The sequence below is a fragment of the Falco naumanni genome, chromosome 4, assembly GCF_017639655.2.
Source record: "Falco naumanni isolate bFalNau1 chromosome 4, bFalNau1.pat, whole genome shotgun sequence".
Classification (NCBI taxonomy): Eukaryota; Metazoa; Chordata; class Aves; order Falconiformes; family Falconidae; genus Falco; species Falco naumanni.
The window spans coordinates 34,611,847-34,625,014 of record NC_054057.1 but is presented as its reverse complement, the minus strand read 5'-3'; the positions used below and the strand labels follow the sequence as shown (position 1 = coordinate 34,625,014).

Here is a 13,168-nt window from a genome sequence, read left to right as displayed (position 1 = left end):
GGAGTATGGACTAGATGATCTTTAAACATCCTTTCCAACCCAAACCATTTTTTGATTCTATGCCCAGTAGCAAATTTTCTGAAGTTCTTCCCTCGGTCTTCTGTTAAGTGGCTGGATCCCATAAAACCAGCACAATTTTGTCTTCTGGGTACTGCCATCAGTGTTCCCTGGTATCAGCCCAATGCAGTCACCAGCTCACTCATTGGGTAGGAATTGGCTGGTAAACACATTTGACTGATACCCTGAATCGGCAGCTCAGCACTCTTCTTTGGCACGAAATGTGGCTATGGGTTCTTCTTGAAAGAAACCAGTGTGATAGAGATGAGGCTTGAGGATGGAAATGGCAGTGAGGAGAACAGCAGCCACTTGACATCCATTGCTGATTGCCCATCTGCTGCGTGCACAAAGAAAGAAAAAGAACTTTTTACTAATAAACTTGCGGTGGTGCTGGAAGTAAATGGAAGCTGTGAGACCCTGGAAGTGGGTTTTGGAGAAACAACCAGGGCTGGGGAGAGACTGAGCAGAAACAGATTTTAGCCCTGCTGAAGGGGAGCTATTTAAATCAGGCTGAGAAGAGCAGAACTCAGAAGTGGTACTCTCAAAGCCCTTTACATGGTAGCGTGATTGTAGGGACTCCTGAGACTCAGATGTTCAGAGGGAATTAGAGTACCTCTTAAATACCATCGTAGATAGAAAGTGCTGCCACTGTTGATGGACTGAAGCCTGAAATTCTCAGTTTATTCTGGAGCAGGATGACTTAAAATTGGTGTGTCTGTCCTTTCTTCTGGTCTTTCTTCCTTAGCTCAGGGAGACAGGGAAGGATTTAAAAATAAGAAGGAGGGGCATGAAACTGCAGTAAACCCTTGATGCTTCCACAGAGTCAGCCTCTCCTGTTTTCAGATCCTACTAATCCTCTCTTAAAACATTTTGTCTTTTTGCTTCTAAGTAGAAGCCAAAATACTCTTTGTTCTTGCCATTTCTATGCAGGATAAAGAAGATAACAGGCAACAAAGAGTTAAGCAACTAACTAAAGTATAATGGAAAATAACTGTCTTCATTCTTTGAAACTGAAGGTGACATTTGAAAATCCATTTATTTAGTACCTAGTTACTGCTTGCTGTGTTGCACATGCCTCACTGTCTCAGGATTCTTGCACAGACCAGGCAAATGGCAATCTAGATTACAGAAGACTCTAAAATATATTTACAATTAGTTTTAATTTTTTAAACTGTGTGATAGACTTTTAAATGCTGTCTGTTGATCAGGAGACTACACAGCTTGAGGATAACAAAATGCTGGAAAAGGAAAGAGTATAAATAGAAATGCCACTTCCTTGTTGAGTAGAAGCCAAATTTGTGGTTGAACCTTTCTATAAGAGAGTTTGCCGAGGTCCAGATACGCAGCTGAATGCAGATTTCTGAAGAAACCAAAAATTCTGAGGGCGGAGCGGGGATGTACATAGTACTTACTGAAGACTGGACTGGGTATTTCTTTCCTGTGCAACACCTGGCTTCAGTTCTTGGAAAAAGAAGATACCAGTGGAACTCGGAGAATGTTGGTGTAAATCCAGCACCAGCTCAGTGAAAGGAAAAATGTATGTTTGACCTTTGAGTGCAACACCATTTATTTGGGCCTGGAAGAGGCTTAATATAACTTAAAAACAGCTTCCCAAGATTGAGGATTTGAAATATGGGTTCATCTGGACAGTAGGATAAATATGTCTACTGATCTCTTCTCAAACTTGTAAATATTTTCCCATTGATAAGTAAGGGAATATTTTACAGCAATAAGCATGAATAAATTTTTCCTGATAAATTTTCCCAGTCATGTCCTGCATATTACAGATTATGCTGCTGATGTTTAAAACCTGTTACACTACATGGAGCACTCTTTGTTTCTAATTCTTGCAATCCCTGAATAGTATATATTTTTAGATAGAGGACTTTGAATTTTTTTTTTATTATTTTTTTTTTTAATAGGAGGTTTATGACGAAAACTTTGCATAATGCTTTTAAGCCAAGGGATATGTGAGCCAGAATCTAATTGTTTTGTAAAAGGAATAATTTTGTCAGTTATCTCTTAATTAAAATGCAGCTTTAAACTTGCTCTAGTTCAAACAAATTAATTCAAGAAATCTTATGGTCTGTATTTATACAGGAAGTTAGGATAGATGATTATGGTGGTCTCTGGCCTTATCTATGAAAATGCTTGCAATTCGATTCTGATGAAGGACTTTTTTTTGGGAGTGGTGTTGAGTGATTTGGTATTCCTTCCTACTAAGGATGTGTGTTTGTGATTTTTTCAGGGCCAGATTTCATTTGCTTAGTTTGGCGAAATTGTATTTATATACCTATTTACATGGGGATTATGTAAGAGGAGTTTTTTGGGTTTGGTTGTGGGGTTTTTTCAGGATGTTTGTAGAGGAGGGGTGGTTTGGTTGTTCGTTTTTTTCCCCTCAGTGAAAAAATATCACTCAGAATGTGTGAAGTGCTCAAAAGAGCTCACATTATTTCCTGCTCCCAAAGGTCTATGCTCTCACTTTCTGGTGTTTACCTTCATCCACCTTCCTAACATGTAGGTAGATGGGAAGAGGAGATTGCAGGATTGCAGTGTAAAAGAGGAAAAGGCAGATCAGAGGGAAGCGTTTGAAAGGCTGAGCCTGAAGATGGATGAGAAACTGTGACTTCCAGTTAAGGGATGAGATTAGAATTTCTGTCAATGGCAAGCTGAACAAAAAATTTTGGGGTGGCTAAACAAGACAAGTCAGCTGTGGTGAGCTTGATAAGGTTGGGAACTGGTAGAGCTGTGGAGGTACGTGAGAGTAGAAATAAGGATGACTAATATGTTTGGATATTTGAGATAGGAACCAGTGAAAGAAGCACACCAACAATACTCATTTCTCTGGAAAACTTTTCTATCCTAGTGGAAATCTTGGGGAGCTTGGTGTGCAGCTGCCTGTAGCTGTTTTAACTCTGGTAATTGAAATAATAACAGTCTATACAAAGATTCATGGTTTATCTTTGCAGGACCATATGCCTGAAAATATGGCAAGAACTTGGGGCTTTCCCATTTGCTCCCTCCCTCCCCCTCCCCAGTTTATAAAGGCAATTTGAATGTGAAACTATAAATATTGTTACATTTTGGCCTCCTTAAGAGCTTATGACCTCTGGGAGCTGGATGTAAATTCTAGGTCAACAAACTTAATTTCTCTCCAAGTGAGCTGTTCTTATTCCTCCTTTCCTGTGAAGATTTTTACATTTTTGACCTTTTTGTCCCGATTTCAATCAAAATTTTGTTTTCATCTTAAGGAAAACTAATCACAGGAAGAAAGTATATTCTGGGTAGCTTTAGCACACATTGATTCGGTATTTTGTTTTTTGCATATAAAAAATTCTAAGTGCTTTTCTCAGGAGTAAAGACAAGGAGTAAAAAGTTGGTTCCTGTGTTTCTTAAATCTCTGGTGTAACTCTTTCAGTATGTTTATACATACATCCAACTTTACCCAGTATGAGTCCTCGCACTGACTTCAGTTAGCTGTCCCTTTGCTACTGACTGGCTGTGCAGCTTTTCCGTTACACACTGGGTGAGTCTTTGTTCAGCTCGCTGCAGTCTACTTGCAGTTTCATGCATCTCCATGCAGCCAGCTTAAGTTCCATTGACAAATCCTGATTTTAGGGAGGGGTATCCTGTGGAGTCTTTCCTCCTGCATCCTTCATGGAATGTAGGACTAGAAGGAAACACAAAAGGTCATTCATATTCCTTGTCTTGGCAGGATTAAAACGATTCATGACATGTTTCTTCAGCCTGCCTCTGAAATCTTTTGGAGGTGGACCACTGATTAGAGACACCATTTCCTTAGGATGTTTTCAACTGCTTAAGTAGCCCTTACTACCTCAGAAACTGATCTGGCCTGAATTTGCTGTGATTTAAACTTGTTTGCACTCTGTCCTGGTTTTGGCTAGGATGGAGTTAATTTTCTTCTGGAGAAAATGGAACAGGACAACCAAAAAGATGGGCTTAGTGAAGGAGTTAAACTAGGGTAACTTAAACACTTTAGAATTGTTGCTGCAGGACTCTTTAAGGATACAGACTTTCAAAATACTCCATTATGGAAAGCAGTATCAGTTCAAATAAAATTAAAACTAGAATTATGTGACTAAATCTTTCACCTTTCTAAGTTGTCTCCTCTTAGCAACTATTTACAGAGTAGCACAAACAGCAGAAGTAGGTAAGCCATAAAATCTTTACAGCTTCTTGTACACCCTTCCACTGACAAAGAAGGTCGGAGAAGACAGACTAGGTGGATGCTTGTTTTACAGTATCTGAGAAACAAATGCTGGGTTCTGGGGTTTTTTTTGTTTTACTACCTTTACCTTTTTAATAAAATTAATAATGTACCTTCTGTCTTTAAAATAGATTTAAGTACTCTTGTCTCTAGTTTATCACTGATCTGCATATTTTAGATTGGTACCAGGTGCAGCTTTTGGGATAAACTGAATCTTGTTTCGTCAGTGAAGTCCTGAGCAGAGGTAGCCACGTATATGCAATGGGAGGTTAGTGCCCAGCCTGCCAAGTAGTCATTGTCCAGGTGCAGTCACAACCAGGCAATTCCTCTTGGTATGCTGGGTTGCTCTTTCAGCACTCCTGCACAGGTATCCTCTCTATAGAAACAAGGTTACAAATGAGGATAAAGTAAGGGTGCCCATGTCCTCCTAGCCTGACGTGGGATTGGGACGTGATGGATGTGTGCACCTGGCATTGCCTTTGCACGATACCCATACTGCTACGTCTCCTTTGTTTGACGCTTTGCCAGTATTAGAACTTGAAGGCCCTAAAGTATGCAAAACTAGGGGCCATGCTTTTTTTTCTTTCTGCTTTCCTCTGAATTTTTCCCTTTAACTGACACAGACCTATTCCTGGGTTTTGCAGACCACTTCTCAATGTTTTTCTCTTTTCTTGTGAAAATCATAAAATATAAATGTGGCAACAGAGTTCCCCCATTCCAGGGAATTGTATAATTTGATTTTAAGAAGACTCAAGAGGTTTTAATATTCTATATAAAATATGAAGGATTTCAGTGATTTAATAGGTATTGTTTTACTTTGCTAGGTGACACAACTGATGATGAAAGTAGAGAGTCAAAGGATAAAACTTCATTTCCAGAGACCAGGCCAATGTACAACCAACCTCCACAGGTAGGAGACTATTTATGTATGTGCACATGGTGAAACTTCCGTAGCAGCTTATTTAAGAAGCATGGATGTCCTGCAGGAGAAGGTTTCAATGTATTCACATTTTCCATAGACTGAGTGCCTACTCAGCCTTCCTTATCATCTATCATAAAAGAAGCACTGCTAGTAAGTAGACGGCAATATTATCAAGGCCACTGACACTGATTTGTAGAAGAAATAGAAAGAAGGCTGGGCTGTATGGTATTGCTGAGTATCTTATTGTCATACTTGAGATGTGCAAGCCTGAAATTGCAGCTAGCATGTTAATGAATTGCATAGAAATATTAGTGTGGTGAGGTAGTGATGAAAAATGTCAAACATTTACATAAGTCATTTGTTTCCACAGCTACCATTATAAGTAACGTGTTGTAAATGTGTGAGTATAATAGACTGTCTTAATTTTGTGTTTGCTTTCTGTTTCAGTACTCTGTGGCTGTAAATCTGGACTTCTTTTTCTTCATCTGGTTTATGTAATATTTAATCCATGTATACCAAAGAGTGCTTTTAAGCATATTTCTGCATATAATGTACACATATTTTCTTCTCTGCCTCCTCTGAAAATGTTTTTGCAATGAGTATGGGCCTGTTTTCCATTGCCATATAGTTTTAGATATTTGCAAGATAACTATGAGACATTTTGCTTGGACTTTTTGTGCTTTTGTGGTGGATTCTTTTTTACTTTTTTGCTTAACCTATACTTTCTGTCTTTCTCATATCTAGCTTGCAACTGACTGTGTCTCTGTCTCTCTTTTCTCAATGCCATTTTAATATTTATTATTGCTAAGTCCCTTGGTATATCACGGGTGTGTGTGATGATGTTGCATCTTTAAGAGTGGCCAACATGTGTGTGATCTGTAGTCTCCTTTTTTACTTTCAACTTAAACCCCATGTCTGATACAGAAATCTTTAATTCATCATAAGTAATGACTGGTTTGCCTTCAGATAATGTGGAAGTACAAATTAGATAACAATTAATCACAAAATTTTAGTCTGACTTCTGGATCCATGCACATCAGAGCTAGGATGTTTTGCAGCTAAGTCCAGCAGTTTTGAGGCAGTATGTAATGCATTGAGGTTGTGGTTACCTACCGCAGAAGACATAGTTTCCTTTAATGTGATGTTCTTACTAGGTATTGTCAACTGCCAGTTATTGTAGCATCAGTGGTTTGTTCAGTTGTGTGGAATTTCAGTAAAATAGGGACTTGTATATATTTTAAGTGTTTATGAGTTAGAGGAAAGAAGCAAAGTTTTCAAAATAAAACAGCAGATATTACAGTGAAAGTAAAACAAAAGATTTATTTTTACCTTTCTATTAAAAGACTTACGTGTCACAAAGGTAGCTGTATGAACTGACTTGCAACAACAGCAGTTAAATTAAGATACAGCATTTTGTAGTATCTAAGTTATTAATTCCAGTCTAGATTTCAGTATTTGGACTTCAAATTTACTTGAAGGAATTCTCAATTTCTCAAACTAAACAGAGTAACTGAGGATCATGGAAATTAAATGGATAATTCTGGCCATTAGGAAAGCAATATTCCTATTTGCAGTGGGGAGTATACTTCTATAAATTTGTGGGAGAACTCTGCTGATTTAGTGAAACTGGAAAAGCACCGTATTATGTATTCAATGTCATTGAGACATAGAACATTAAGTGAAATAATAAATGTGTTAGCATTAAAACAGGAATACTTTGTAAGCATAGTACAGTATGTTAAAAGATACTTAGACTGCAAAATAGTGTCAGATATTTGTCATGCTGAGTTGAACAGAAGAGTGTTTAGTTCTTTAACTGTATCTTTCAATTGCTGGAAACTTGCTTTTATTTTGAAATATAAACTGTTTTAGAACTTATTAGATGTAGACTTTGTAGAACATGGGAAGTGCTTTTAGAAATAGGATTTAAAGCTGAATGAAGTAATACTTTATTCATGGGTCACTTCCTTATTCCAAAGGGAAATGAGGTTGAGTGATTTTTTTGAAGAAAGTATCTTCTGAGCTATTTTATGGTAACTGTTGTCATCTTTGGAATTTCCCATTTACTTATGTGCTATTGGATTTGTTTGCTGTACAATTACTGAATTCTCAAGTACTTATTTTTATATCAGCTTGCATAAATCATTTAAAGTAATGCACAAATAAATGCTTACAACAAGATCGTCTTACTGCAACCAGCAACATTGAACAGAACCTCTTGTAACAATTGCCATACCTGCATTCTGCATTATTTTAAGTTTTTAATATTGCATGCATGTTAGAGGAACTGCAGGTATTTAAAAACTTGTTGGAGGAAGGGTGTTCTCAAAGGCCAACTTTAGTCCAAACACGTTATCTTTTGCTGCAGAGAGTGGGAACAGAAGCTCCTGTTTTGAACATTCCCGTGTGGAGTATTTTCTCTGTCTCCTTGAGCAGGTTTAGGAGGGTCATCTCCTGATGCCGAGTCAGTCCTAGGGAGATGTATTGTCCGGCAGGGTAATGAGTGCTTTGGGCTTAATCAAGCATACATGATCCCGCTGAAGTTGCTTGAGGCTCATGAACTAAAAAACATACGCACATTTAAGTGCTTTTCTGGATTGAGGCCAAAATGCTTAGCACTCTGCAGGGCCGAGAACTTAAATTAGTCTCTTTGTGACTGTGAAATACAAAGCTTCTAATTGTAACTGCAGCACCATCATAATAGAGATATTATGGTTTTATTTTTTCATGTTTGTGAATCTTCCAGTATTGTAGTACAATTTCTAGATAATTCAATCTACTTTCACTGGGAATTTGAGGTTACAGAAAGTAACAGAATGGAAAGGTTAGTTTTGATATATGAAGAGTGCTAGAAACTCTAGTAATGTGGTGGAGTTATTTTTGATAATGAGCTATTCCATTGGTAAAGCAAATTAGCGCAACCGTGTATTTTTGTCCTACTGTGAGAGCAATTACATAGCATATCTGTTAGGAGACATAAAAAATATTTTTGACAGATGGTATGGCTGTGAATTAGGATTTATGAAGATTATTGTATGCCTGGTGTCCAGGACACCTGGGATTATTAAATTGATGTAAGAAACAACAACAACAAAAAATTACATTTCTAGTAATAGCTGCAGTGTTTTGTATCTCCCTACTGTCACCTTAAGAAGCAGCTCATGTTTATTTGATGCTGCACTTCTTGATAATCTGACATGCACTCTTGAGCAAACAGATGTCAGCAGATTTAATGGGTGAAAAAAGTAAGTGTATTAAAATAAGCTACCAAAAATGAGAGCCGTCTTTAGATTGTAAATTAAGATTTTTCTCTTGCTGTGTGTTGTGTGTGTGGACTTTTTTTCTTTATAGTCCTATTTCTTCCTCAAATACTTAATAGCTATTGCGTTCTGTCTAAGGAGCTTGTTATACATTTTCTAGGGCAAGAGGGAATCCCCCAAGGGATTGCTTAATCCATAATTACCTAATTTATATGTTGTTGTTATAGCCACTCTTAATTACATACCTTGCTGTGATACTTATCATCATAGGACATAGTTTTCTTTATGAATTGCAATAGTTCTGTTATGGTTCTTGTGCCCTTTCTTTTCATAATTCGCTACTAAAAACTGAGAACGTAGCAGATAGAAAGCCCATGTTCCCTGAAGTAAATTTAAAATTATCCATGTTAGTGCAGAAGTGGCGTGCACTGGTTTAGGCAAGTATCCAAATAAAATAGAGAAAATAATTTTATATCTGAACTGGCAGATAATGTCCTCATTAAATTGATCCTTTGTAAAGGTGCTATGTAAGGATTCTGAATAGATATAAATAACAGTTTCCTAGGCATCTAGTTAGGGGTCATATTAGTCAATTGGAAAGACAGAAGTACTATGAGATATAAAATATGAAGGAAGAGATAATGGGAGCTGTGAGTACACACAGTAGGGGAAAAAATTAATTTAGTTTTCTTTTTACTCTTCTAGAGAAATTAGCAAATATTGCTGAGGTTGATAGACTTTTAAAGTATCCTTTGAGCAGATCACCTGATATAATTCCAGGGCATGAATACTGCTAATGTTGTCTTGTTTTTCTTTTTAAAAAAAATATAATCAAAACCATTAATTGGTTCTTTCAGACCTGTTATTGCCCAGTTTTTACTAAAGCTTGGCTGTCTGGATTATTTTTACAAGTTACTGGAAAAGGAGCCGTTACTGATCGTGCCTCTGTTCAGTCACCCAATTCTGAGTTTATGGTTCAGAGGGTCACATATCTAAAATCTCAAGAAAGGTGTTCTGGGCTAGATTTACTGCATCATTTTAAATTCCCTACATTTGCTTTAGAGAAGGTGGTTTATGTTTCAAAATTGTTGGCCAATGTTCATGATTAGTTTGCTCCATTTTGATAATATATAGTGTTTATAGAAAATGTTGCTGCTTAGATTGGCGCTTTTTTTTTTTTTTTTAAGCTCACATAAGGTAGAATTTTAGTCATGGCCTGGTTAGATTAATTGCTTGTTATATGTCATATTAACTCCAAGATCTTCTTGTTCATGTACAAAGCCCTTAAAGCATTTTGGTCCATATTTTCTCTCTTCTTAATTGGGTATGTAAGCAATAATCACTTAATGAAATTATCCACTCTTAGCAGGGACTGGAATAAGACTGTCTGCAGCAAGTCATCAAGCGTGTACTTTTCTCTGAATGCTGGTACCATCAGAATAAAGATCTTACATTTTATTCAACTATTGTGTATGATCATAAGCTATTAGAAGTGAAGTTTTAACATTACCTTTAAAGAAGATGATGAGTTTTCAGCGTTGGCAGCTGCAATGGACATCATCTTTCTTAGCTCCCTCCATCTTTTGCATGTATAATAAATAGCTCGCAGTTCTTTGGCAGATTCACGTGCAGCCACAGATTGAAAGTGTGTATGAAGTAGAGCTGCCATATGATAAGAAAGGCATAGTATATGGTGGTGATCTTACTGAGAATGAAGGTAAGTAGCCCAGTCAGCCAACCCACCCCCCCCCCCCCATTACCTATTACAACTACTACTATGGAATAGCATATTTACTTATACAATATTATTATATTATACAATATACAATATAAATTATATTTTCACATTGCTCTCTGTTTGACAATTGACCAAAATACTTCAGAGGTCTTCTCATACTGGGAAGATCTCCAGAATGTAAGGACCAGTGGACTTCTATTTGCCCTCAACAGTTGGGCAACATAGGGGGTAGGCGAAGGGTGTATGTACATATTATATATAAATATATTAGGTATATATACATACCTATGTAAAATTTAAGCAACATGATCATCTATAAGAAAGTCTGCTTCTGCATGTCACAAAGGAGTAGTCCCAATGGCCTCACAAGCAACATTTTGTAAACTCTGACTTGTGCAATCTATTGAACCAGGGTCAACCAGTAAGACCTGGGGGTGTCTTGTAAGACCATCACCTTGTAGGGTGTTTTTCAATTCTGAAGTGAATAGTTAGACTTGTTACCTGCGTAACATGATAATGCAGCTGGGGTTATTTCAGATACTCAGTGATCATAGTAATGTCAAGAATGCTATGTCCATTGTCTTTTTCTTAAAGGGAAGCATTGTATTTTTAGATACAGGGATCTGGAGTGGGAATTGAGAGATGTGAATTAACTTGGTTGTCACCAGCTTCCTTTCTGAACTCAAAACCCAGTTCATTTTCAAAAAAGTAATGCAGTGGGCTATTACAAAGCACTTTTCTATAGCACTTTGCAAGTGTGAAATACTGTTAATTCCTTTAACTTCAGTTGAGATTTCATTACGACAAGAACTCGGGAAGCCTTATAGTCTTTTAAAATGGGACTTGAATGTTCAGCTGGCCAGCAAATACATGTGAACACAACAAATGGATTGGAGTATCCCTCCCTCCCATAGCCCTGCCTGTTGGGTCCAGAGTCAGCGCTGTGGTCAGGTTGTACTGTTGGTGGGGTTTGAGCAACAGAAGACAGAATCAGCTCCTGTAGGGAAAGAACACAAGCATGGTATATTTTCATCATTTAGTACCTATAAATAGCAATGTATGTGCCCACATCCGTGAAAAAGTTCATAAAGTAGTAAAATTGGCCTGATTAGCAGCCTCTTCATTCTGAGAGGTAGGCTTCAGTAAAGGAACATGTACTTCAAATAGTGATCAAGGCACATGAATCCAGAAGCATAATTTGCATATTTCCCTGTTTAGTTTGGGCAGAGACTTACTATATGCTTGACTCGATTGCGTGCTTATTGGATGGTTATTTGTAGTAGGAGATGCTCAAATTGGGTGCCCCAGATGTTCCCATCACATTTTGTAGCCTTTCTGTAATTTTTGGTTCTTCTGACTAGCTTAATCCCCAGATAAAACTACTGATTATCCTGTATCTCTTGCCTAAACATGTGGAGTTGTACTAAAAGCCAGTAATGCTGGTTCATTTTGTTGCTGTCAACAAATTGATTGGTCAGTCATCCTGCCTCTGGGAGCAACCCTTCTGGGCTTTCCAAATATTAAAATTGATCTAAAATGCAATGTAGTTCATACATCACCTGATGAGACTGTGTGCTAATACAGCCTGATGGTACAGTGATATTTACAACATGATGCATTAGCATAACATGGTGGCTGAAAGATTATTGTCTAGGGCAGCTGATTAATAATTACTTTAAACAACAAGTAAGGAAAATAACAATGTCTTTAGGTTAGTTTTGCTGCCACTTCTGGGGGAAAAAACGCCCACAAACCCCACCACAAATAGCAGTGGGCAATCCATTTTAATGGGAAGGAAATATGACATGAAAACTGCCTCATTTCAGTCCAAAATGGTGATAATTGATAAGGCAGGAATATGTTTTTCTGTACTTCCCATCAGTGTGGTTTGATTCTTTCACTTCAACGTGCTACTGCTGTAATTTCTGCCTTAAAAAAACCACCCAAAACTTCACCACTCCTGTCACACTTGTGAAAGACTGTGCATTGGGTACCACATAGTCAAATTTTGTTCTAAAGCACTTTTCAGAAGTGCTTTACAAGATAAAATGGAAATTATTTGTTTGCAAATTTCTTCACTTCCACAGCACTACAAATGTTAAGAGTACTTTTCTAGTGTTGTAATGCAATTAATAACCCTGCTTGATAAAAACCTATCTATTTTAAAGCCAAAAAAAAGTACCCTTCTTCCTTTCATTACGGTCCAATTATCTTCCTTCCACAGAGAACCAGGAGGCTGAAAGAAGCCACCTTAATTGAAAGAGATGACCAATATTTTTTATTTTATTTATTTATTTATTTACTTACTTGTGTGGCCCTTTACTGCCTGAAGAGTCATCTTGCTTTTATTCCTGCATCTCAAAAGCCTAAGCCATAGGTGCTGGGGACAACTCAGTCTTGTTATGTTTACAAACTCTGGCTCCTGGTAACCTGTTTGCTGAAGGTGCTGTTGACAGGTGCTCCAGCTACAGACTGTGTATGGAGGAACTTAAAGTCAAATATCCATCCTCCTTTTTCTTACTGACTTGAATCACTGTGGAGAGAGCAGGTGAAAAGTTAGGAGGTAGGACATGTTAGGAGATACTTGCCTAATTCTTTTTGTTGGCATTAGAATATTTTAAACTTTTAAATCGGACATAGTTCTAGTCCTGCCATATGCTTGGATTTTAAGCAGCACAATAAAACCCTCAGAACACGGCACTTAGTGCAGCAATTTTTATTCACACATCTGCCTGAAAATCCATTTATGTTCTTCAAGACTGAGGAGAGAGACCGTTGGGAATATCCAGGGCTTTACTTACTTAACAAAACTTCTGAAAGCACGGCTGAGGACATTGTTCGCAGGTATTGTTGGAGGAGGCTTCCCCTGGGTTCAGACTAGTTATTCTCTTCTTAATTCTCTACTTAATTTGCTTTTTTTCTGAAAACCAAATCTAAGATCGTTTCCTTCTTCTTTCTTCTTA

General features: G+C 37.5%; 1 protein-coding gene and 1 long non-coding RNA gene across 4 annotated transcripts in view; one reads left to right on the top strand and one right to left on the bottom strand.

Moving 5' to 3' along the window:
• Positions 1-13,168, top strand: part of UMAD1 (UBAP1-MVB12-associated (UMA) domain containing 1) — an 82,075-nt gene that overhangs the window by 58,212 nt on the left and 10,695 nt on the right. For all 3 annotated transcript variants that reach the window (XM_040589848.1, XM_040589850.1, XM_040589849.1), the window contains exon 3: positions 5,110-5,195. In XM_040589848.1, the coding sequence (XP_040445782.1) occupies positions 5,110-5,195 (86 nt within the window). The remainder of the gene's footprint in view (positions 1-5,109; positions 5,196-13,168) is intronic.
• On the bottom strand, positions 6,505-10,188 carry LOC121086302. Its single transcript, XR_005827320.1, has 2 exons — positions 9,978-10,188; positions 6,505-7,768 (listed from the first exon to the last, which is right to left on the bottom strand). It is a non-coding gene; the product is annotated as an uncharacterized LOC121086302 (long non-coding RNA).